The 23214-nt window shown below is 48.8% G+C and overlaps 1 protein-coding gene across 5 annotated transcripts in view; it reads left to right on the top strand.

The window, feature by feature from the left end:
- The window catches only part of TOX2 (TOX high mobility group box family member 2), a 259379-nt gene that overhangs the window by 154578 nt on the left and 81587 nt on the right, over nucleotides 1-23214 (top strand). For 3 of the 5 annotated variants that reach the window (XM_075901497.2, XM_025181440.3, XM_075901499.2), the window contains one exon: nucleotides 13672-13698. The exons of the other annotated variants lie outside the window; for them this stretch is intronic. In XM_075901497.2, the coding sequence (XP_075757612.2) occupies nucleotides 13672-13698 (27 nt within the window). The remainder of the gene's footprint in view (nucleotides 1-13671; nucleotides 13699-23214) is intronic. 5 annotated transcript variants of the gene reach the window in all.

Below are 23214 nucleotides of genomic sequence, written 5' to 3'. Positions count from 1 at the left end.
TGTGAGAAGGACAAAGCTTGGGCCTTCCATGGTGAGAAGGGGTTCCGGTCGAACTCTAGGATGTAGCTGGCACTTGCTGCTTAACACACATGCTGAGCCCTGATTTCTCTGCCCTTGGCATAACGAAATCTCCTGACACTCCTGACTGTGGTTATGGGGGGCGCTCAGGTTGAAGCTGTCCCCTTGCCTGTCATGGCTGCCTCTGTGTCATCGCAACATTGGCATTTGCTTTTAGAACAAAACCTAATAGTGGCAATGGACCTTGCAAAAGAGCCCGGCCTTCTAAATGTTCAGCTGTTACTGGCCAAAGCTTCCTCAGCGGCCCTGGTCTGAGTAGCTCTGTATGGACACTGGGCAGAGCACACAAAGAATCATCCCCACGGGCAGCAAAATAGCTTTGGAGCCATTGTGTAGGGGCGCCTTAGCTACCCGGCAGGAGCAGCTCTCGGCACTGCTTATGTTCTTGTGCCAGTGGCTGAAGGACTGGAAGATCCGCTCAGCTGCCCCCAAGCCCCTGCTCCCCTTCCTTTTTGCACTCTTCAAGGTGCATAGGCAAACCTGGCCCTTGTGCTTTTCATGGATTCATCACTCCTCTAGGGCCGCCACGCGGGTAACCAAGAGGAGTTCTGCATTGACCGCCAGGGCTGAGAGAGAACTGGCTAGACAAACTCTAACAGATCTTCTCTATCTTTGCTTACCGTGAAAGTGGGTAGGAATCCAGCCTGGTCGCACACAGGAGATGGTTTCATGTGCTGGATTATTTGCTTTCAAAATCAGAGAGAGGATTGAAGCGTCTTTGAAAATGTGGCTCTTGAGTTCCATTCTGGTCGATGGAAGCTGGACTTGTTTTGAGAGACCGTTTTCCTCATTCGCTTTTGTTTTGCTTTCCCACTGAAGTAGAAAAGTCACAGAAAGTGCCATGAATTTAGGTCAGGCAGCAACAACCCAGTCATGCTGCCTGACTTCAAACCAGCTGGGGAGCAGCGCCTCTCTGAATTTCATGTTGCCCAGGAATGGCGAAAAGGTTTTCACTATTACAGCCAGACTTCTGCTCTCTCATCCTCGGGGTGGAGCCGGACTCTGGCATTCAGCTGTTCTTCGGAGACCTGTTCGTGTGCACAGCACAGAGCCTCCAGTCTGTGATGCCGTGAGCAGATCCAACAGCAGAATTGTGAATAATTCCATGGCATCTTTACCTTTCTAATTGATTCTGCTGCATGGGAATATTGTAGTCTGGTCAAAAGAAATAGAGAGTTTGATGTCTCATTGGAAAGGTGCCAATACAGCAGTGACATTACACTTTAGAAATGTATTATTTGCGTGCTTTAGAAGTATGCTAATAATAAATAATATTAATAACTGAACTTGGACTCAGATCATCAGGGAAATGTCAGGCAAGTACAGTTATATCAGAGCAAGCAGGTTCATTTGTAATAGATAACCTACTGTAATTTTAAAATAGTGGCTCATTAAAATCAGTGTGTGTTGCTATTAGATTTTATGGACCTGATTCTTTATGCTAAGGCTGCTTCCCGCTGCTCTGCCAATCTAAAGGGTGATAGGACTATAAATATCATTTAATCTCTTTTTAAGGCCTCTTAACACAGCTAGAGCGATGGGAAATGGCCTTATGTAAATGAAGCAGGTGTAATGTTTAACTTAAAGCGCTTGCCTAACACTGTTATTCCCTATATTTATCAATCTCCGTGTATTTACACAACGTGGAGAGGAGACTGCTCAACCAGGCACAATTCAAGGCAAAAATGATTAATAGTTATACTCAGGGCTGAAGTTCCTTAGGTGCTAGCTCGGGTGTTTCCTGTGTCTGAATTCAGCTGCGTTCGGTGAGCCAACTCTGGTGTTTGGCCTCCGAGATCGTTTGCCCGTGTTACCCCTCTTGGAGGCAGCACAGCCAAGCTGATCGTTAGATGGGCTGTGTTCTCGGGCCTCTACCATTGTGTTGTGATCTGGACGTCTGAGTGCTGGGAGTGGCTTCTGCTCTTAGAATGCTCTGCCCCGGTACCCGGGGTGGGGGGCTGGTCACTGAGACCCGCTGGAGGCTTGCCCACCTGCCCAGGTACAGGGGCCCCACAAAAAGATCTCCAGGCCATCTAAAGTCCACAGCCGTTGGCAAGACCCCCTTAGCCCGGGGGGGGGGGGAGCTGCAGCTACTGAAGTCCCTGCATTGGGGGAGAGGGGTCCCTGCACACAAGTTCTGGGCAGCACGACCCATGCCAAGGCACCTTCCTCCCTCCCCGTCCACAAAGGGGAGCTGCACCAGGTAAGAGCCCCTCACCCCAAGCCCCTGCCCCAGCCCTAAGCCCCCTCCAGTACCCTAAATCCCTACAGCCCTCTAGATCCTACACCCCAACCTGAGCCTGCTGCATCACCCTAACTCCCACCCAGACCCCACATCCCACCCCAACCTCCTGTCCTTATCCCCAGCCTGGATCTCCCTCCTACACCCCAAACGCCTTATCTCCAGCTAAGGTCTTATTCAAGCCTAAGTTGATAGTATTGGACTTGTAAATGAACTGCAAATCCAGCTGTCTCCCTCTGTAATCGGTGACATAATTCCTTTGTGGAAGGAGGGCTACTTCTAAATCCATTATTGACTGTCCAGGGAGGTTAAAATGTTCCCCTGGAGGTCTGTGTATTGCCATTCCTGATGTCTGATTTGGGTCTATTTAACCTTTGTTGCAGAGACTGTCCGGTTGGCCGATGTACATGACAGAGGGGTGTAGCTGGCACTTAATGGCATAGATCACATTGGTGGACGTGCAGTTGTATGAGCCCCTGATGTGGTTAAGTCCTCCAATGGTGTTGCTTGTACAGATGTGTGGATAGAGTTGGCAGTGGGGTTTGTTGCAGGGGTGGGTTCCTGGAGGAGTATATCTGAGGTGTGGTGTGTGGCTGCTGGTGAGTATTTGCTTCAGGTTGGGGGGGTTGTCTGCTAGCGAGGACTGGCCTGTCTCCAGAGGCCTGAGAGAGTGAGGGGTTGTTTTACAGGGTAGGTTATAGATTGCCAGTGATGCGCTGGAGGGGTTTGAGCTGGGGGCTGTAGGCGATAACCAGAAGGGTTCTGTTGTTTTTGTTGTTGGGACTGTCGTGTAGTAGGTGACTTCTAGGTACTCGTCGGGCTGTCAGTCTGTTTACTCACTTCTCCAGGGGGGTATTTAAGTTTTAAGAATACCTGATAGAGATCCTGAAGGTGTTTGTCCCTGTGGGATTGAGCAGATCCAGCTGTGTCTTAGGGCTTGGCTGTAGCCCCTGGATCATGTGACATGTCCTGCTAGAGCCCTTCAGATAAGAATAGCGGTCAGTCGGTTTCCCGTATAGTGTAGTGTTTAAGAAGTGGGTCTCTTGTGAGGCCTGGTCCAGGCTGAGGTTGGTGACAGGGTGGAAATGGTTGAATTCCTCAAGGGTCTCTTTCCCGTGGGTCCATAGGACGATGACATCAATGTAGAGTAAGCAGGGGAGGGGTGCTAGGTGTTATGGTAATGAAGGAATGAATAATATTTCCTTATTCAATTTTTCCACACCATTCATAATCGTGTTCCTCACCCTTTAGTCATTTCTTTTTAAAGCTGAAAAGTCCCAGTCTATTTACTCTCTCCTCATCGGAAGCTGTTCCTTATCCCTAAGTGTTTCCGTTGCCTTTCTCAGTACCTTATCCAAACACAAGGTATCTCTTTTTAGATGGGGCAACCAAATCTGCATGCGGACATTCCATGACTTTCTATAGAAAGACAATATGGTATTTTCTGTCTTATTATCTATTCCTTTCCTAATTGTTCCCATTGCTATTGCACACTGAGCAGATATTTTCAGGGAACTGTCCACAATGACTCCAAGATCTGCTTCTTGAGTCATAACAGCTAATGTAGACCCCCATCACTTTATGAGTCTAGTTGGGATTATATTTTTCTGAGTTCAGTACTTTGAATTCTATCTGCCCTTGTGTTGTCCAAACATCCCTTTGTAAGTCTTTGCAGGCAACTTTGGACTTAACAGTCTTGAGCAGTTTTGTATCATCTGCACATTTTGCCACCTCACTGTTTACTCTTTTTTCCAGAATAAGTTGACTTGCACCGGTAACAATACAGACCCTCCCCCCCCCCCCCCCCCGCACACCACCATTTCATTCTCTCCATTCTCACAATTTATTCCTATCTTCCCCTCCCCCCCATCTTCTTTGTGGCAATGTTTTCATGATCATCTAACAATCTTTCAATTACTTGCATGCCCAGCCCTTTTTTATCTCAGTCACCTGGCCTCCCTTGATTTATAAATAAATTTCCTGCCCCAAAGACAAAGCTGGGAACAGCACAAGCTCTGTGGCAGGTAAAAGCTTCATCTGAGGCTAGGACATGCACTTCAAGTATGAAATTCAGGTGGTCAAATTTGAGGGGATGGCAAATTTCTCCCCCCCCCCCCCGAATGGCACCCCTAATTTCCTTTCTATATATAATTTTACCCAAGGTGGGAGTCTTTTGTGCTCAGTCTAAACTTTTCTCACCTTTCATTGAAAAGTGCAGCATCCAAAATGGCCGCCAGCATCAGGTGACCTGGCCACATGTCATGGCAAAGCCAACCATAATCTAAGTTTACAGGAAAAACAAGACTATTCACAAATCATTGTCCTGAGTACTGAGCGATTAAGTTCCTTGTGTATTGCTAATGGCCCTCGCTTAGCACATCTGGATAAGTAAAGAGGTTTATACTACTTATGTCTAACTTCAAGTACAGGAATGATACCTGCTCATAAATAGAATACACAAATTCAGAGGATTAAAAATTTTCTATGATAGGTTACAAGAATTATTTTGCATAAAGCATATTTGAGTTATGCATATTCATAAGTATATTTCCCTAAAGAATATGAAATACACTATCACACCCATAGCGAAATTTATCCAGCCAGATCTTCATGTGCATGGGAAGTAATCCAGGAGTGTGCTTTTATTGGGCTGTGTTTTATCAGGAAGCATAAAATGGTACTGCAGGACCTGTTTCAATGTCACGGTTCCTCGTGTCTTGTGGACTGACTCACACCAAGAACCAGCCGCAGCTGGAGACAGGGAATATGGCCTGGCTAGATTGCAGCAGCAGCATAATTCCTGTTTACTATACACATTATTCTCTGCAGTTCACTACGTAAATGAATTCCCCAGAACACTGCCTCCGCGGGAGAGGAAGGCCCAAAGTGCTGGTGAATCTGGGAAAAGATAAACTAACGTTCTTGTGTCTGTTGCCAGCAATTCGAACTTCTGCAAGAACGGTTAACTAACTATGATTATGGAAACACTTGTGTTACTGCCCCATGTAAATGCTGCCCCCCTTGCCGAGGGAATGCTAAGGAGTTCTGACTGTGGTACAGCAACTTGAGCTTTAAGCCAAGGTACCAGAAAAATGGACAAATAGCAAAAGTACACACACCCATATACATAACACTAGGTATGTGTGCTAAATATATACAGTGCCTTCCATATCGGGTAGGGGGAAAGCTATGAAGAAGTCCAGAAAAGATATGAGTAAGTAGGACAAACTTTTACTTCTAAAGGGCAGATTTCCCAGGTAGGACCAAGTAAAGGGCGGTTCAGCCAGGAATAGAGAGATGCCCAGCATTTGGGCAAATTGCACCAAGCACATCACTCAGTAAAAATGTGCTAAATCAGGAGAGCGCCGGGCCAGCAATTTGAGGATTCCTCCAGAAAATGGGATGAACTCTTCATAAATACAGTGGAGAAAGAAGCCGCACTAAAATCATGCGCAACTGCTCCGTATGTGACGCACAAAAGAGTGTAATAACCACTGCTCTCGAGCGGTTCAAAGAGACAATAAAGTTGGAAGAGCAAAAGGTGAGTTCCTACAAGGTACTTCTACGCTGCAGAGGAAAATCGAAGCTGCTGCTGTCGATCTTCCAGGGTTCCAGTTCGCAGGTCTAGTTAAGACAGCTAATTCGAAGTAGGGATGTTAAATATCGGTTAATTGAATAGTTGATTAAACTCATGAATTCTTATCGGTTACTCGACTATTCTATAGACCCCAGAGTGGGGCCGGCAGCCAGTGCGCTCAGCCCCGCTTTTCAGGAGCCACTCTGCTGTTGCCTTTGTATCAGAGACAGCAGCGCAGGGTGGTAGCAGCCGCTGTCTGGGTGGGGTCTGAGCTCCTGGACCCAGTGAGAGCCAGAATGGAGCTGGGCTGCCTGACTCCTAATTCACTTTAAATGCAGAGCCACAGCAGAGGTAGGTCCCAGGCCCGGCACAAGCCAAGACTGAGCCGGGCTGCTGGCCAACCTGCTAGAATATGTACTGCTGGGAGAGGGGGGAAGGAAGATGCATGTAGTCTATAGCATTAACCTGTAAGTTTGTATTTATCGGTCAATCAGTTAATCAACTACACTGTTACATCCCTAATTTGAAGTGAATGGGGTGCTCCTGTTGATGCCGGTGGTCCTTCTTCCATGAGGAGTAGGGGAAGTCAAAGGAAGAGTGTTCTCCCTTCGGCTTCCTGCAGTGTGGACAGCGCCAAAAGCTGAGTTAAGCTACTTGGACTTCGGCTATACAATTAACATAGCTGAAGTTGCGTAGCTCAATTTGACCTTGTCCCGTAGTGTAGACACACCCGTAGTGAGCAACAAATTCTAGATCTAGGTGTGTGTGGACTGTTGCTGTAGTATAAAGGCAACGTTTTAGAACAAGAGCTTGTGAGTATACATCAAGCAAAGGAACCACTCTTCTGCTTCTGCACCTGTTGAAATGCTTGGCTAGTCGGCAAGGTGTCTGCCATAACTCTAGTAAGAAACGCGACCCAGGTACGAATGGGCTCTTCACGTGCAGGGAGATACGTTCCAAGGAGAAAGCTGCCTTCGGGTGACATGCGTGATCTGGTCCTGGGGACCACGGCCCACAGCCTTTGTAAAAGAATCCCGAGGAGGAACTACAAAACGTGGCAGTGGACGTCCTCTTCGGTAGAAGAGCCTCTCCTTAGTAGACTTGGGTCACTCCTTAGGAACTGTGGAGGGAATAAGGGGAGACTAATGTGTTTTACGGACCTCCACCCTAAACCAGAACTTTGCAAAGGAACATTTGTACATGCCCCTGGGAACAAAATGTTTGCCGTGATGGCAGGAGCCAAATTCGTTTGTAAATTTAAATGCAGCTGCAAGGTTTGGGAAGCATCAACATTGGTCAGGAGCAAAAGAGCACACCTCTGACAATAGTCTCAGGCAACAGAGCTGTTGGGCACCAGCCACAACCCAAGAGAGTACTTGAAAATGCGGGAAGAAGAAACCTTGAGCTGAACCAGGCCATTGTGTCAATTTCAAATGACTTAGGAGAGAGAGAGCGGAGGCAATTGGAGGAAAGCCAGAAGATTCTGGGGTGTGAATTGCACTGAGGAAAGAGAGATCCAAAGAGAAAATAGGAATTCAAAGACCACAGGCCATGCTGAATTATACAATAAGTTCATTCCCAGTGATGCAGGTCAAACAACTCACTCTTCTGAGGCCCAGAATGGGCCGGGATGCCGGAGCATGAAAAGCATCACGGTGTTTTCAAGCATGTACTGACACCACCACAATCACTACAGTCCTTTTGACTCATTCTCCCAGCTGTATTAGTGGGTAGATATGGGACCAGATGGCTGCAATTTATTAGCACTACGACAGTGGTGGACAAAATGAACTGCACATGTCAGTGTAAAACTGTAGCTGCAAAACTGAAACTGACCATAAGCCACTGGCTGCAGAGCCTAAGAAAAACGACCAGCAAGGATCCAGTGATTGTTTTTAAAAGATCACTGCAGTTAGAGCCGGAACATCATCTCATAATGACAGCAGCGATATCAAGAGTATATGCTGCACTGCTGACCGCAGCCGGGTGATCTGGAACAAGTAGTCCAAGTACATAAAAGTGCGATAAAATCATCATTCATCACTAGAAAGAAGGGATGAACTAACTGCAGAGGCAGTTACAGAAACAGCGAGAAACCAATAGAAACACCAGCGTCCCCACCAACTTATTCCCTGTATAAAAATGAATCTGAACCTCCCAGGTGTCCCTTGTCCTGCTTTCCTAATGTGGGAGGTGGCTCCCATGGTGGGTGGGACTTGAACCCACCACCCTGTGCTCCATCACTGCCCTGCTTTCACCAAGTCCCTTATCCTGCCTTCCTAATGGGGAGCCAGGTCTGTCCCTGGGGCCAGGTTTGCTGTATCCACTAGGCCACTCCCAAACCCACACCACTGCCCAACCTTCACCAAGTTCTTTATCCTGCCTCCCTAATACGGGAGCCGGTCCATCCCTCTGGTGGAAGAGACAGTAATTTCCACATTGGCCAGGAAAACAATCTTGGAAAGAGGAAATAAAAGACACCCAGGGATGACTCCGTCAAACAGAAGAGCTGCAGATGCTGTATTTTGCTCAGAGATCAGCGGTGTTACTGAGGAAAGGGAGAGGGAGTTTAGGATCTATCAGCGGCACAAAACCTGAAAGCAGTAAGAATCTGTAAGACAGTTTGAAAAGACTGCAATCCACTGGGACAGTGAGGCCGTTGATTTGTTCGCAACATGACCACCTTCCCGTAACAGACTTTTATCACTAATAATGACACATGAAGATCACCAAAGTTTACTTATAATCCGATTTGTTAATTTCATGTTTGTATTTCATAGAATTCTAAGAGCTGTAATGGCAGATAATGGATCATAGTTTGAAATCACATTGTTCCTGGGAATTGCTAAAGCTAATTAATTTCATCATAAAAAAAAAATCTAGTCCTAGATATCAACAAGTAAACAGAACAGTCAGTTGTGGAGACCTATGGTGAAGAACTGGTTCAGAAAAGCAAATGATAGTATGTGTGGGGGGAGGGAGGAAATCCACATTTAGTAATATTCAGCTACAGAGCAACATTGATTTAGGGTGAAAAATAACTCGCACAACTTCAGCGTAACAGATGCATATTTGCTTGATTACAAGATAAAACAGAGGAGAGAAAAGTGGTCTAAGCAAAGAGATTAGACAGTGTAGGCAGAAAAATGTAACGCAGAGACTTTTACAGCAGTTAAAAAAGAAAGATTCTGTTAGATTTCGGCAAGGAGATTGCCAGCCAGACAAGTTTATGGAAAGTAAAAAAAAAAAAAAAATAGTACCTCATATTTATTAATAATCAAAAGTGGAAACATTTTACAAAGGAATTGTAAATGTCTGCTAATAGTACCGGGGCGCTCATTCAGGTCTATGTGAAAAAGCTGCATAGAATTTTTAAGGCATGGACATGTCTAAAAGCTGCTTTGCTTTTCAGTATTCCCAAAAGAGCGTTGAAGTGGCCAAAAAGGTTAATTGAAACGTGTAATAACGGTGACATTCTTTTGTTTAATCGCTGTACTTGAGTTTGTTGTCCAGGAATATGGCAAACAGCATTAGAAAAGGAAGGCATATTAACTGTCTAAGGCCTGGTTTACACTAAAGCAGAAGGTGGACTTAAGAAATGCAACTCCAGCGACATTAATTGTGTAGCTGTAGTCAACATATCTTAAATCACCATCCACACACCAGGAGATCAGCAGGAGCAAACACTCTCGTCGGCTTCCCTTACTCCTCATGAGGAGTAGGAGTGCCTGCGCCGGCAGGAGCACCCTCTGAGTTTGATTCAGCAGGTCTTCACTAGACCTGCTAAATTGAACCCTGGAAGAACGTCTGCGGCAGCATCAATCTTCCGCGTAGTGTAGACATGGCCTAAGCCATGACTCATCACCATAACATGTAAGTGCCTCAAAGAGGGTATGTCTACACTACAGAGTTTTTTCGGAAAAACAGCCATTTTTCCGAAAAAACTTCATTTACGTCCACACTGCCTTTGAGTTCTTTTGAAAAAATCAAAAAAACAAAGAGATTTTTCTGACATTGGTAAACCTTTTTCCACGAGGAAGTAGCCTTTTTCTGAAATAGCCCTTTCGGAAAAAGGCGTGTGCGGACAGGGAAGCGGGAGTTGCTTTCGAATGAAGAGGAAAGAGGAAAAAGCACAGGTGCCCTGGTGGCCACTCCGTCCATAGTAATCACACTTTAAATGTGGGATAGCGTCCATACAGTGTGGACGCTATCTTTTGAAAAAGCAGATGGCTTTTTCGATGCGCTTTGGCAGTGTGGATGCTCTCTTTCGGAAGAAGTTTTTTCAGATGATCTCTTCCTTGAAAAGCTTCTTTTGAAAGAAGCCTGCAGTCTAGACATAGCAGATCTTCTGTAGCTTTTCCTCACAGAATCCCCAGGAGGGAGAGAAGTCGTTGTTATGGCCATTTTGCAGAGGCGGGGATGAGGTGCATGCAGGGCTGGACGGAGGCACGGGCGCGCAGCATCCCTTACAGCTGCCATCAGGAGCTGCGCGCCCGGCTCCCGCAGTGCTGGCCCCGCGACGCCGGACAGCAGCGCCCTTGCTCCTACGGCTGCGGGGCCATGCACAGCCCGGCTGGGCCAGGCTGGGCAGCGCATGCACCGTGCGCCCAGGGGGCGGGCCTGCGCACCCTGAGGGGGGTGGGCCCGCGCCCCACGGGCAGGCCTGCGCATGCACCCTGCACCCAGGGGCGGCGCTGCATGTCCGGGCGCAGGGCACCAAAAGGGCTCGGGCCGTCCCTGGGTGCATGTGCCTCAGGAATGCTGAGGGTCGTGCAGTGGCAGAGATGGGATCTAGACTCACATCTCCTGAGTCCTGTCCCAGTGACTTTTGTTATGGCTCTTACCTCTGTTTCCTGCCACAACCAACAGATTCCATTGTTGTGATAAGCTGCTTGCCCTTTGATCGCCTGAGTTATCCACTTGCACCTCGGGTCACCCCAGACAACAGAAAAGGAGCAGCGATGCGATCACCTAAAACAAACAAATCTGTTGTGTCGTGTGCATGGGAATGTGCAGAGGCAGCATTTGCTGGGAACTCTCTGGAGGTCTCTGGGAATGAACCGTTTGAAGTAAAGCTGTGCTCCGGAATTGGCTGTGTAAAAACAGCACCTTCTGACTCAGCAGTTCTGCCCCCTTTGGGAATCATTTGTCTCTGTGCAAAGAGCAGCACAAGGCTAAAGTGGGACGTGGTGACCAGCCCGGGGCAGCCAGAGTGAGGTCTCAGCGTGCTGGCCCTTTGCCGAGGGAAGTTTCATCCTGAATTCCGCTGCCAAAGTCACTTTCACTGACTTTTTTCTCCCATTCGCCTATTGGAGGTCATAGAGCTAAAAGAGGGTGAATTGGGATGTGCCCTGCAATATCAACACAATCGTTAACTGAGGCCCCGATTCAGCCCAATGCCAAGCACGTGCTTCCGTTTCATTGCTTTGTCGAGCAGGGGCCCATCTCAACCGTGTGCTGAAGTGCTTTGCTGAATCATGTCCTTCGTGCTGATGGCAGAGCCTTTTTTCACCAGTGAGCTACCTGGGTCTGAAAGAGGCTGATTCTCAGGTCCCTGGCTGAGTTTACTAGGGCAAGGGGGAAACCATTTTTAATTTATTAAGTGAGCAACTGTGAAATGGTGCCACCGAGAAGCAATAAACCTGGAGCCGCACAATGTCGTTTTTATAGTCACTTTGCACAACAGAACCAAACGTTACATCAAAACTGTCCACATTAAAAATTCAAAGCCCCCGAGTCGCACAGCCCTTGATCATTATTTTTAATGCCACTGCCAAAAAATACCCCCTGAAAAGGTAGCGTGTCCCTGCAGAATGCTGCAGCACTGGCCCATGTCCGGATTTTATTTCCAGATGTGTTTTATTTACTCGTGTTGGCTGGTCGACAGAGTGGGGAGTCAATCTGTGCAGTGAAATAGCTACTGACGATGCCAGAGCTGCTCGCTGGCAATCTCACCCCAGAGCGAGTGCCTAGGATGCTCCTGTGGATCCTAGTGCCTGGCCAGTTGGTTAGTCATGATCTTTGGGATCACTACATTTTCTTTTAGTTTTCGGCAGTCCGCTTCTCTTCGACAGTGGCCAGCACCAGATGCCCCAGAGGGAGGGATCACACCAAGGGATCTTCACGTGATTCCCCCCCCCCCCCCACGCATTTCCAGACAAGCAGAGGCTAGCGACACCATCCCTGCCCACAGCTGCAAAGGCAAAGAGACCAGCAGATGCTCAGCGCTTCAGAAATCACCAGTCGGGGCTGCACAGAGATGCAGGCTGCCCAGCCGACTGGCGCAGCTCCCAGCCATCTTCGCCTGGTCCCGGTGGCTGAGCATTGGGTCTCGCCAGGCGCTGCGTATGGAGGCCGTGATCTAGCCAAGCGCGTGGGCGTGTGCTTGCTGCGTGTCCCAGGGAAGTCACTGGGCCCTTTCTGCAGCTCCCTGCTGTGCGGGATGGGGGCGGCGGGATCAATCATAACCCAGGGCACCAGAGTTCCGGCTTGTGGGCCCATTCCGAGCCAAATGCCAGGGACCGGCACAAAGGCAGGTAAAGGCGCCATGTGCAGGGGCGCCTGCTGGGCAGGGCGTGATGGACCTTGGCCTAAGGAGCAGAGCCCCAGCTCAATAGGATTGCCAGGTGTCCGGTTTTTGCCTGGACTATGCATTATTCGGGTCCCCTGTCCAGTAAAAAAACCCCAGAAATTACTGGAAAAAGTCCGGTATTTCCTGTTTCCCTCGGATGGAAGCCCGGCGGGGACATTTTTCCCCTGCTGCGTGGGGCGGGGGCAGGGAAGTGAGGAGCTCACGGCCATTTAAAGGCAGTGTCCCTTTTTTTTTTTTTTTTTTTTTTTAAATAAACAACTTTGGTCTCCTCCTTTTTTTTTTTCCTCAAAAGAATTTTTTCCTGGTGGTTTGTTTTTTTCTTCTGGTGGCGAAGAGGTATTTGTTCGGTATTTTTTGTTAAACCATCTGGCAACCCTACAGCTCAGACACTCTGTCTGCCCGCAGCTGCTGGGTTGGCGTTAGAGCTATGGACCCACAGGGCTGAGGTCTTCTCTGCACAGCCCCCTCTGGGGCTGGCACAGGGCACCCTTCCGCGCACAGATGGGTCGGGAGCCTCCCTGTATAACTGGGCTCCGCTGAGGTCCTCCCTGCAGCGAAGGGATCAGGCCCCGGGGAAGCTGCAGCGCTGGGGCTACGTTGTATGTAAACGTGACCGCGTTTGAAACGGCGCCAGCCCGCCGGTCCTGAGCACACAGCAGGAGGCGCCTCGCTGCGCAGTGTTAATTGCGACTTTTTGAAGCTTTGCCTAATTACATCGCCTCTCCTCAGGTAATGACACAAATATTTATGAGTGGGCCATTTTAGTCTCATTGTAATCAGCGACGCACATCGGTAACACCTTTATAAAGAGTTAATACAAATGTGTAAACAGAGGCTAGAGAAGACAATATTGAGCGGTGTGCGGTAAAACATTCCAATATTTATTGTTTTAATTGAATATTCATGAGATGCCAATTTAAATTACCGTTCACAACTGTTGCTGTGTCTAATGAATAATTTAAACAAGTGTGGCCAAAGAGATTTCAACGCTGCGTTAGCAAACTGCAAGGGATTAGCAACAGAGAATTTATAATTAGCTTTGTATATCTTATAATAAATTCATTGGGAAGATGGTTTTAATTATCCCACATGTTAATTTGGAATGCAGTGTATTCATTTTTGACTGAAAAGTCACCCATTTCTCCCCGGTAATATTTTTCTCTCCTTTTAATTTTCTTTTAGTTTTCGGCAGTCCGCTTCTCAAATTCGGTAAGTTCCAACTGCTGAACGGCTGCGGTAAATGCAGGTCTTTTACAGTGATAACAATCAGCACTTACACAGCGCTTCCCCTCCGGCCATCTCAGAGAAGATGAGTGAGCAGAATTATTTCTTATTTATAGCTTGGGGAAACTGAGGCACAGTTTGAAATTAAGTCATTTGCCAAAAGTCTTGCCACCAGTCAATGGGAGAGCTATCAATAGATACCAGAAGCCGGGATTTATCCATTCTGGTCCCGCATTATAGCCCCTGCTGCTGCTTTGGCACAGTTATTGTTGGTCGAGAAATATTTTATTATCTTGCGAAAAATTTCAATTGTCAAAAATCCCAAAGCTCCAAAAGCAATTTTTTCTGCCAAAATTGTTCAATATTTGGTGCTGGAAAAGGAAACATATTTCTCTTGTTGGTTTCCTGAAGAAAACCTGAAATGTAGTTTAAAACAGACAAAGAAAGTCATTTTAATAATATAGCAATTTTAAATAATGGACTGAAAAATTGCGAACAGCTCTAGATGCAGCGTAAGTACCCATCTGTGGCTGAGATCAGTTTGAGATTTGTTTTGTAGACTTTCTTTTCCTCCTCCCCTCCTGTCCATCATTTTTGAGACTTGGTTGGAGGAGGGGTGGTCTGGTTTCTGGAAGGACTTTCTGAGCTGGTGTTTGTATTAGGGATGTAAGTGAATAGCCGACGATGTGATAAGCATAAGCTTTTCGGCTAGTCGAGTAGTGACTCGACTACTCACTCCCGCCCCCTTTGCTGCCTCTATTGCAGAGAAGCAGCAAGCAGGGGGAGCAGGAGCTGGTGCTGAGGGGAGCCGATTTAAAAGCCGGTTCCCCCAGCACCGTCTCCGGGGTGCCGCATGCTCTTCCTCCCCAACTCCCACTGCCTCTATCAGAAGCAGATCCCAGCGGGGAACTACCTCACCCCCCCCCCCCCCTCCCCCCGCGCGCGGACAGGGACTGCTGCCGCCAAGCAACCCCTGTTCGCAGCACCAAGGGCTGGCTGCGGGCAGGAGCGGCTCCAGCACCAGCCCCTGTTCATGGTGGCCAGAGCTGTCTGCCCCGAACAGGGGCTGCTGGGCTCAGTGTGAGCTGGTTCCGAGCAGTCCTGGCTTCCGCTGGTCTGGGATGCTGCAGCTCTGCATTTTCAATGTAGTAGCAGCCCCGCGGGTGGCTCCCGGAGCCGGCACGAGCTGGGACTGCTCAGTCGCACCTTGAGCCAGCTCCTGGAGCCACCCCACTGCGGCTCTGCCGAGAGGTCCCTTGACCATACGATTAGCTAGGTAACAGCGATTTCACCCCCTTGCTCTGCGTGCAGTTGGGTTGTGGAGCTGCAAGCCACAGAAGGGGAGACTTGTGAACCCGGCCCTGTGCTGGGAGGCTTCTCGCTGTCATGGCGTGTGGCTGAGGAGCTTTGCCTGGGGTATTTGCCCGAGCTGCGGAAGGGGCTGCCTAGCCGCTCTCACTACAGTACGCTGCTCCAGAAGCACTGCCCAGTCCAAGTCAGAGCTGGCCTTCCCGGAGGGCTGACATCTTAGCAGAGAGGGTTTAAAACCTGGAGCACAGTTCGCAGTGGCCAGCGCGCCGAGTCCTGCAATTATTCCGCCCTTCTCCCATGGGGATTACGTTTCCCTAGGAGGCCTGCATTCCACAATGCCAAGCTCTTCCTGGGCTATGGAGGAGCCTCCGTGCGGCACGAAGGTGATGGCAGTGGCAGTGCGGGGCAGCTCCCGGGAGAGCGCCTTCACCGGTCAGGGTGTTGTGATTGTGGAGACAGAGGGAGAAAACCCAAAGCTGTGCACGACGGCCCCCAGGAACTCGGCTTTTGTAGCAAGCTCAGAAGTTTCTCGAGCTCCCAGAATCCCCATTTTCTCCGTCCAGGCAGCTTTGCAGGTCACCTTTAATATATTATTGTTTATGTCTTGAAATATATAAAAGTGCAAGTGTCACGCGGCACACCAGTGATGCAGAGGGCAAAGGGAAGAGGTGTAAGGATTATCAGCCCCCAGGGCGCTCGGTGGATTCCCCGAACAAGAGCTGCTCCCGTCAGTCAGGGTCCGGGTGAGACAGCCGGCCAGTGTGCGGTCGCTTACAGTGCCGGGGGTCGCGGGAAGAGAACTTGGCTTGTTGCTCTTGAGCTAGACGGGGGCTCCATATTTAATTTGGTTGAGGGAGGTTTTCAGTCATGAAGAGGTGCCGGTCCAAGGCCCTGTGTGCCCTGGCACAGCCTTACTGCAATGACGTCCCAGCAGCACGGCAGTAAGAATTGCACAAGCCCTCGGGCAGACAGACACGCCCAGTGCCTCCGTGTTCCAGAGACTCAGAGCCCTCCTGGAGTGCGCCTTGCCAGGGGCTCAGCTCGTCTCTCCCCCGGGCCACCTGCGGCTGGGACAGCATGGCTCAGGGAGACAGGCACTCCACGAGGTGGGCTTAGCATGGCATAGTCAAGGCCTCAAGCTCCGCCCAGAGACGGAAGGGCAGTCGGTGCTGTGCTGTGGGTCACTTGCTCCCACAGAGACGCCCGCTCAGCAGGGCCACGTCTGCACGGGGAGATTATTTTGAATTTACGAAGTTCGACTTCTGGGCACCCGATTTTACAAATTCAAGCTTCTGTGTCCTCACTGCGGGGAAGAATCGAATGCAGCCCGAGGCAGGCTCCGTGAACGTGGGACTTGGAGCCCCAGGAAGCGCTCTGGGGAGCTGTGGGAGGCCTCCCAGAGGCCAATTAGTTCCAACTCCTGGCACCGGCGCGTCCACCCTGACGGTATTTCGGACTTACAAGAAGAGTGTTACTCCTCACGAAAAGCAGGACTACGGAGTTCGAAACCTGCAGCCCCTTATTCCGAGTGGACACACCGCTTCCAAATTCCGGACTAAGGCCCGGCGTGGACCAGGCCGAGGAGAGCTGGCGCGTTCTGCTCTGGCTTCGATCTCGGAGCAGTGTTACGGTGCAGCCCCTGCCGAGCGCGTTGCAGCAGTCGGGTCTGGAGAGAACAAACGTGGACAATTCCGGCACCGTCTGTGCCCAGAAGGGAAGGGCGAAACCTCCTAGCCACAGACAGACAGCAAAACTGACTGGGCTTCTCCCATAATATGTTCAGCATCACCCCGACATTGGACACCCTCAAAACAGCTGGCAGATGCACCCCTCCCCCCAATCAAACGGGCTGCCCTCCCGCCCCCAGCTGAATCTCTTCATTCTTTCTGGGCATGCTCTCTAGCCCTTTGCTGTGAAGACAGCTGTAACTTCTTAGGGGCTATCTCCATTATCATCCATAGGGAAACCTAAGGTATTGGTGGTTTTCGTAAAGAGGAGCTAGGATGGACTTAGGCAGCCTGAGATCTTGTGCACAGACTTTGGCTTTCTTGATTCTATAAGGCTGGAAGGAAGGGAATTTGGGGGGAGGGGAGTTATAATAAAAAAGCAAGAAGGGCGCAAGCCCATCTCTGCAGGTGACCTTAAATACGTTCCTGTCACTGTCATGAAATATACACTGTACCATATACAGGATGCACAATAGGCCCCGGTAATGAGGTGGTTGGACCCTTAAATATGACATTTCTTGAGGTTTCGTGATGTTAACCATGAAACCGTAATGTTACGCATATGTAGCATTTTGCATTTGCCATCACTTGTGTCTGCAGTTACCTTTGCACAGACACAGCTTGAAAGGGCTTCTCAGTTCTCACGGTTCAGAGCAGCAAATGAAGTGATCAGCCGCTAGGGTAAGAAGGGAGCTCCCATGCGTCCTTTTCCCCTCCCTTCCCGGGATAAGTAGTGTGGTACAGGTGTATTGTGGGAGTTTTACATCTGTGTTGCAAGTATCCACCATTGGTCACGTCCAGAGACCAGGTACTAGATTAGGGGACTGCTGATCTATTCTGCTATGTACTGGTATGGCCCCACGTGTATGAACACCACAGAGGGATTAGTTAATTTACCCTCTGAGGTAGGCAGGCATCATTAGCTCCATTTCACACGTGGGGAATTGACATACAGTGATTAAGTGACATGCCTTGGGATCCTTGGTCAGAGCTGGGATTTATAGCCATGTCTCTAGCATCTTGTGCGAGCGCCTTAGCGTCTTGCAGGTAACTGAGAACCAAGGACGTGATCTAGCAAAGCACTTCAGCATCCACCATCCTCCGTCCCAGTATTGTGGTGTTTCTGGGAACTCTCACGGTGTCTGAGAGCCTTGCCGCAGACCAGCAACTCCAGACACTCTTCACTGCAATGCAAATCTCCATAATTCAGATGTCACTTATAGCAATCCCAAATAGATCAGATAGAAACATAGGGTACGTCTAGACTACATGCCTCTGTCGCCAGAGGCACGTAGATTAGGCTACCAGACATAGGAAAATGAAGCGGCGATTTAAATAATCGCCGCTTCATTTACATTTACATGGCTGCCGCGCTGAGCCGACAAACAGCTGATCAGCTGTTTGTCGGCTCAGCGCGATAGTCTGGACGACATCAAACGTATTTGTCGACCACCCAGGTATGCCTCCTGGAATGAGGTATACCTGGGTGGTCGACAAATACCTTTGATGTCATCCAGACTATCACGCTGAGCCGACAAACAGCTGATCAGCTGTTTGTCGGCTCAGCGCGGCAGCCGTGTAAATGTAAATGAAGCGGCGATTATTTAAATCGCCGCTTCATTTTCCTATGTCTGGTAGCCTAATCTACGTGCCTCTGGCGACAGAGGCATGTAGTCTAGACGTACCCATAGAGGGCTCAATTCTGCCATGATTGACACTCTGTGTGATTCCATTGAGGTTTGTTGAGGTAGTCAGGAAATAACTAGAGACAGAGTTTATCCCAGTGTATGTCAGGGTGCCCTTCAGTATTCCCTCTATCTTTCTCATCCACGTGTGGATTTTTCCCTTCCATATGCGGAATAGTTGTATGTGCACTGAGGCATGTGAGAATGTGCACCACCCATAGGAAAAAAAACCTAGCTATGGGCACTCTTGTAATCAGCTAGGCAGCACTGGAATCTCTCCTGAGCGACCACCCAAGCACATATCTTCCAGGGAACACTGGTGCCCCCTCTCGTTAGTTGTCTCTTTGATGACGAGTGTAAATGTTGGGGCTCAGCATTAGACTTCATTGTTATATAACTGATTGGGCCTTTCATGATATTTGAAAAATGAGCTGTTAAACTTTGCAATGAAAACTTTTGCCTTTCAAATTAATTCACAGAGCTCAATCCCACAGGAGTGATTTTTTCCCCCTACCACCTTCCCATTTTTCCTGTTCTGTTCAGTTCTGAAATCACTCTTTTTCATACTCCTTGCAATAAAACGTAGAGGCCTGTCATTACTTTTCAGCTTTATGGGAATGCAATCTCTAAAATGCCTGGGAAAGGCCAGGAGAGACATAAAACAAGGTGGCTGGTGCTGCGCAGATGGGGCTCAGTAAAAGGCAAATGTTCCCGAGGAGTATTACTGCTGGATAAACACCAGGGCCACTGTTGCCCTCTCTCCTGCAGTGTGGAAGTAGCAGAAATCCTGCCACAAGGGGGCAGACAGGAGTCACAGGCACCAACTTGGCATCATTTCCTGGCCCTCAACCAGCACCGGGGGCTAGGCCAGGGTACCACACTAAGCATGGGCCTGGGTGCTTCGTAGCCTCCTTCCAGCTGGCCTCTCTCATTTCTTTTTGAAATTCCCATGGGAATTAGACCTGAGGCTATCAGAACGAAGCCCTGCGTCTGAAGTCCGACTCCCCGGAGAGGACAGCATGCTGGGCAGAGGGACATCTCGAACATCCAGACGGGGTCAGACCAAAGGTCCATCCAGACCAGAGTCCTGTCGCCCACAGTGGCCAATGCCCCAGAGGGAGGGCACCGAACAAGTGATCCCTCCCCTGTCGCCCATTCCCAGCCCCTGACAAACACAGACCAGGGACGCCCTCCCTGCCCATCCTGGCTAATGGCCATTGATGGACCTACCCTCCGTACATCTCGGAACACTCTTACCCCTCTGTCTGTCAGCCGTGTTCTGCATGCGTTTCTCTCTCTGGTGAGCTTTGCGTGGAAGACATTGATCCTGCTCAGAGAGTCGTTAGGCAGGTTTTCAGAGGTGCGCAGGAATTGTCCAGCCAGGCCACATTGGGGATCCATATGGTCCAGGATTCTCATGCGTGTGACGGGAACCAGCATGTTAGTTAACTGAGGGATTCTGTTTAGATTTGTTCTTCGGCAAAGTCCTTCTGCGCCAGGTGGGGGTAAGGTCAGACTCTGTCCCTGTGGCCCCTGAAAATGACATCGCCAAGGTCCTGAGTCAACAAAAAGTTAGGCACGTGCTTAGCTTCATGCCGAGTGAGCGATCACATTGGCATTAGTGGAACTACTCGCAGTGCACAGAGGTAAGCAGGTGCATAGGCCTTTTCAGGATTGGTGGTCTTAGTTCCTCCTTAATCTATACAATGATAGAGAAAAAGGCCCTATGTAAAAAGAATATTAAGGGCATAAAGTCAAGTGCTCAGCCCTGTGTGCCCTAAATCCTCGTACTTTCTCCACCCGGAGTTCAGCTCTCGCTGCAGCCCTGATCCTGCCCACCTTTACGCGCATGCCTCAGTAGCCCCATTGCCTTTAACAGAGTCAATGCTTCGCGCTGAGTGTGTGCCTAATTGTTTGCAGGAGCAGGCCCGAGGGGAAGAAAAATGGACTTTGATCGATTTTAACAGTGCAAGACTTTGCAACAAGAAGAGTGAACCATATTTCAAGCTATAAAACACATTATAATAATGTCAAGGATTGGCAAACCCACGGAGCAAAGCAACCCCCTCCATGGCAGGCTCCTGCAGCTGGAGATACTGCATGGAAAACGTGTTCTCTCATCATTTTCTGCTTTTTTTTTTTTTTAATTCCCTTAGTGCTGCTCATGAAAACAAGGTATTAGTTCCTCAGGAATCCGTTTCTGGTTGTGGCAGTAATTAAAGATTCAGTATATGAATGTACTCTTTTGGTGGCCATCGAGTGATCCACGGTGGTTTCAGGGAATGTCTCTACCTTACGCCACTGGCATAAGGTCCTACCCTGTGTCAGAGGAGGAGCGCAATCTGCCACATCCCTCCACATCTACAATACATCCTCCAGTGCCTCAGGGAGTTTGTGGCACCTCCACTCTTCAGCCGGCAGATAGAACATCTCCTGTGCAGAAGAACACTGCTCGTCATTTCTTCCCACTTGATATCCTCTTGGGCACTGCAAAGAAGACTTACTGGCCCAATGTTAGTAGTGCGGGGAAAGTCTAGCCGGCACAGCTCCGAGACGCTGTGATGAAAGGCACCCGATACCGCGAAATATTATTTATCATGACAAGCTCCTGGGGATTTTCAGGCTGTCCCCTGTGGATACATTTCTACAGCTTCTCTGGAGGCATCAGGCCTCACCTCATCTGTGTCTGGAACAGCGGGAGCAGCTTTGCAGAGGGAGATTGGGGTTGGATGTGGTCTCTCTGCTGGGCAGTCCGATGAATAATTTCTCTTCCCTGCACGTGTGGAGCCAGTTAGCAGTCAGGTGTGACATCGGGCCTCCAGACTGACACCCTCCCAGGACTGAAATGACACCTCCTCCCTCTGTAGTTTATGGCACTCTTCTTTGCATTTCTCCCAGTATTTAAGGGTAGTCTTTCCTGTTGCAGTTAAATGATGGTCTTGTCCATCTTCACCTTGTCTCTCTACACATCTGCAGACATGTCTTGTGTCTCTTCATAGGCTTTTCTCGACAACGTATTGACCTGGTTCTTACAAGCCTCTCACAGATCTTAGTTCAAAGCTTTGAGTGTGTTGGTTTTTGTCCTCACAAATTTCTCCATTCCCATTTCTTTTTGAAATCCTAAACTGGATGCACTTCTCTAGTGAGTAGAGAGAATTCTTTACAGTCGTGTTGCCACTTATCTCCTGCAAGTATCCTCACAGTCATCCCTGCAACCAAGAACTTCCTCACCCCCTTATCCTAATGCCCAAAGAAGGCATCTGACTAGTTTCCTGGGTTTTGGTCCTTCTGTGCTCAAGCAACAGGCTCCGGATTTGTCCCTCATGACTTAACCTCCCAGCCATCCTTTACAGGAGGTAATTGCTGTGACATGCACAGGAAAAATCCTGGCTCACAACTGGTGGAAAACAACAATGCGATGGCTGGCTCAGTTTCTAATGTGTACATTCTCTGGCAGTCTTAAGAGAGATTGTCAAATAATTTATTCACAAAATACCATGAGATTTAATTGAATAGATTATTTGCAAATATGTTCATTGAATTATCAGCCTCGTTTTGTAGCTGAATAGCAATTAACGAAGTAATCTGAATATTTTTAATGTCATAAAGCTCACCGAATACATTAGTTGAAGAATATTATTTGACTTTCTCCAGCTGGGATCTGGAGCAATGTGAACTGGATGGCACATACAGGGAGTGTGCAACATGAACACTGGTTCGTCTCCAGGAAGAGGAACAACAGTGCTTTGGGTTTTCCTGCACCACTAGGACATCACCTAAGTTGGAAGAAGGAAACACGATGGCAAAACTAATTATCTTCAACAGCCACAAAGTCATAAAGTTTAAGGCTTGGCGGGATGACCAGACCATCTAGATGTACAAGACAGCCCCTACCCAGCCCCAAATGCTAAACTAATCCCTGACATTAAACCAAAGTGTCCCATCCCGCAGTGCACTAACATAGGTGGGATCAAGATGTACCAGTGCCTGAGGCCAAGTCTACCCTACCACAGAAAGTCAACCTAAGATTTGCAACTCTAGCTATGAGACTAGTGTAGCTCAGTCGACTTATCTCAAGTCAAATTTCTGCAGCATCCCCACTATGGCAGGTCAATGGGAGAAACTCTCCTGTCTACTTCCCTTACTGCTCTGGACCTGGAGGACTACTGTGGTCGACGGGGGCACCATCAGCAGTCTTACTAGACCTGCTAAATCAAGCCCTGGGAGTTGGATCTCCGAAGCATCAAACTCAGGGCAAGTGAAGACAAGCCTGGAGACTGGCACAGTGTCAGGGAAATGACAGAGTACGATTTTCCCAAATCATCCTGGCAAGTAACCCTCATGCTGCAGAGGAAGGTGCGAAAATACCAAGATAAATCTGACCTGGGGGTTGGAAATTCCATATAGTGATTTGTTAAACACTGAGCATGTGCACAAGACCAGGCAGCCAAGCACCTGAGAAGGAGAATGCTTGGTGCCACGTTAGAGCCCCCTGTCCAGTGTCCCATCTCTAGCTGTGGCTGCTTCTGATGGTTCAGAAGAAGGAGACAACAAATCCAACGCAGAATACATTGGGGAGAAAAAAATCCCTGCGAGACATCTGAGGCATGAGGTTCTGAGCCATGCTAAATTCACCACAGGCAGGCCTGTAGTACAATTGCACTCGATTCTGCAGCTCCCTATCCAAACTAACTGTGGTTTGCCTCCACAACCCCTATTGAGAGGCTGTTCCAGGACCTTGCCCCTCCTTCTTTTAAGTTCCAGATTGGATTTGTTTA

This window comes from Pelodiscus sinensis, chromosome 17, assembly GCF_052426305.1.
Source record: "Pelodiscus sinensis isolate ZL-2025 chromosome 17, ASM5242630v1, whole genome shotgun sequence".
Taxonomy (NCBI): Eukaryota; Metazoa; Chordata; order Testudines; family Trionychidae; genus Pelodiscus; species Pelodiscus sinensis.
Note: the sequence above shows the minus strand (reverse complement) of the source record. Positions and strands in the feature narration are given on the sequence as shown.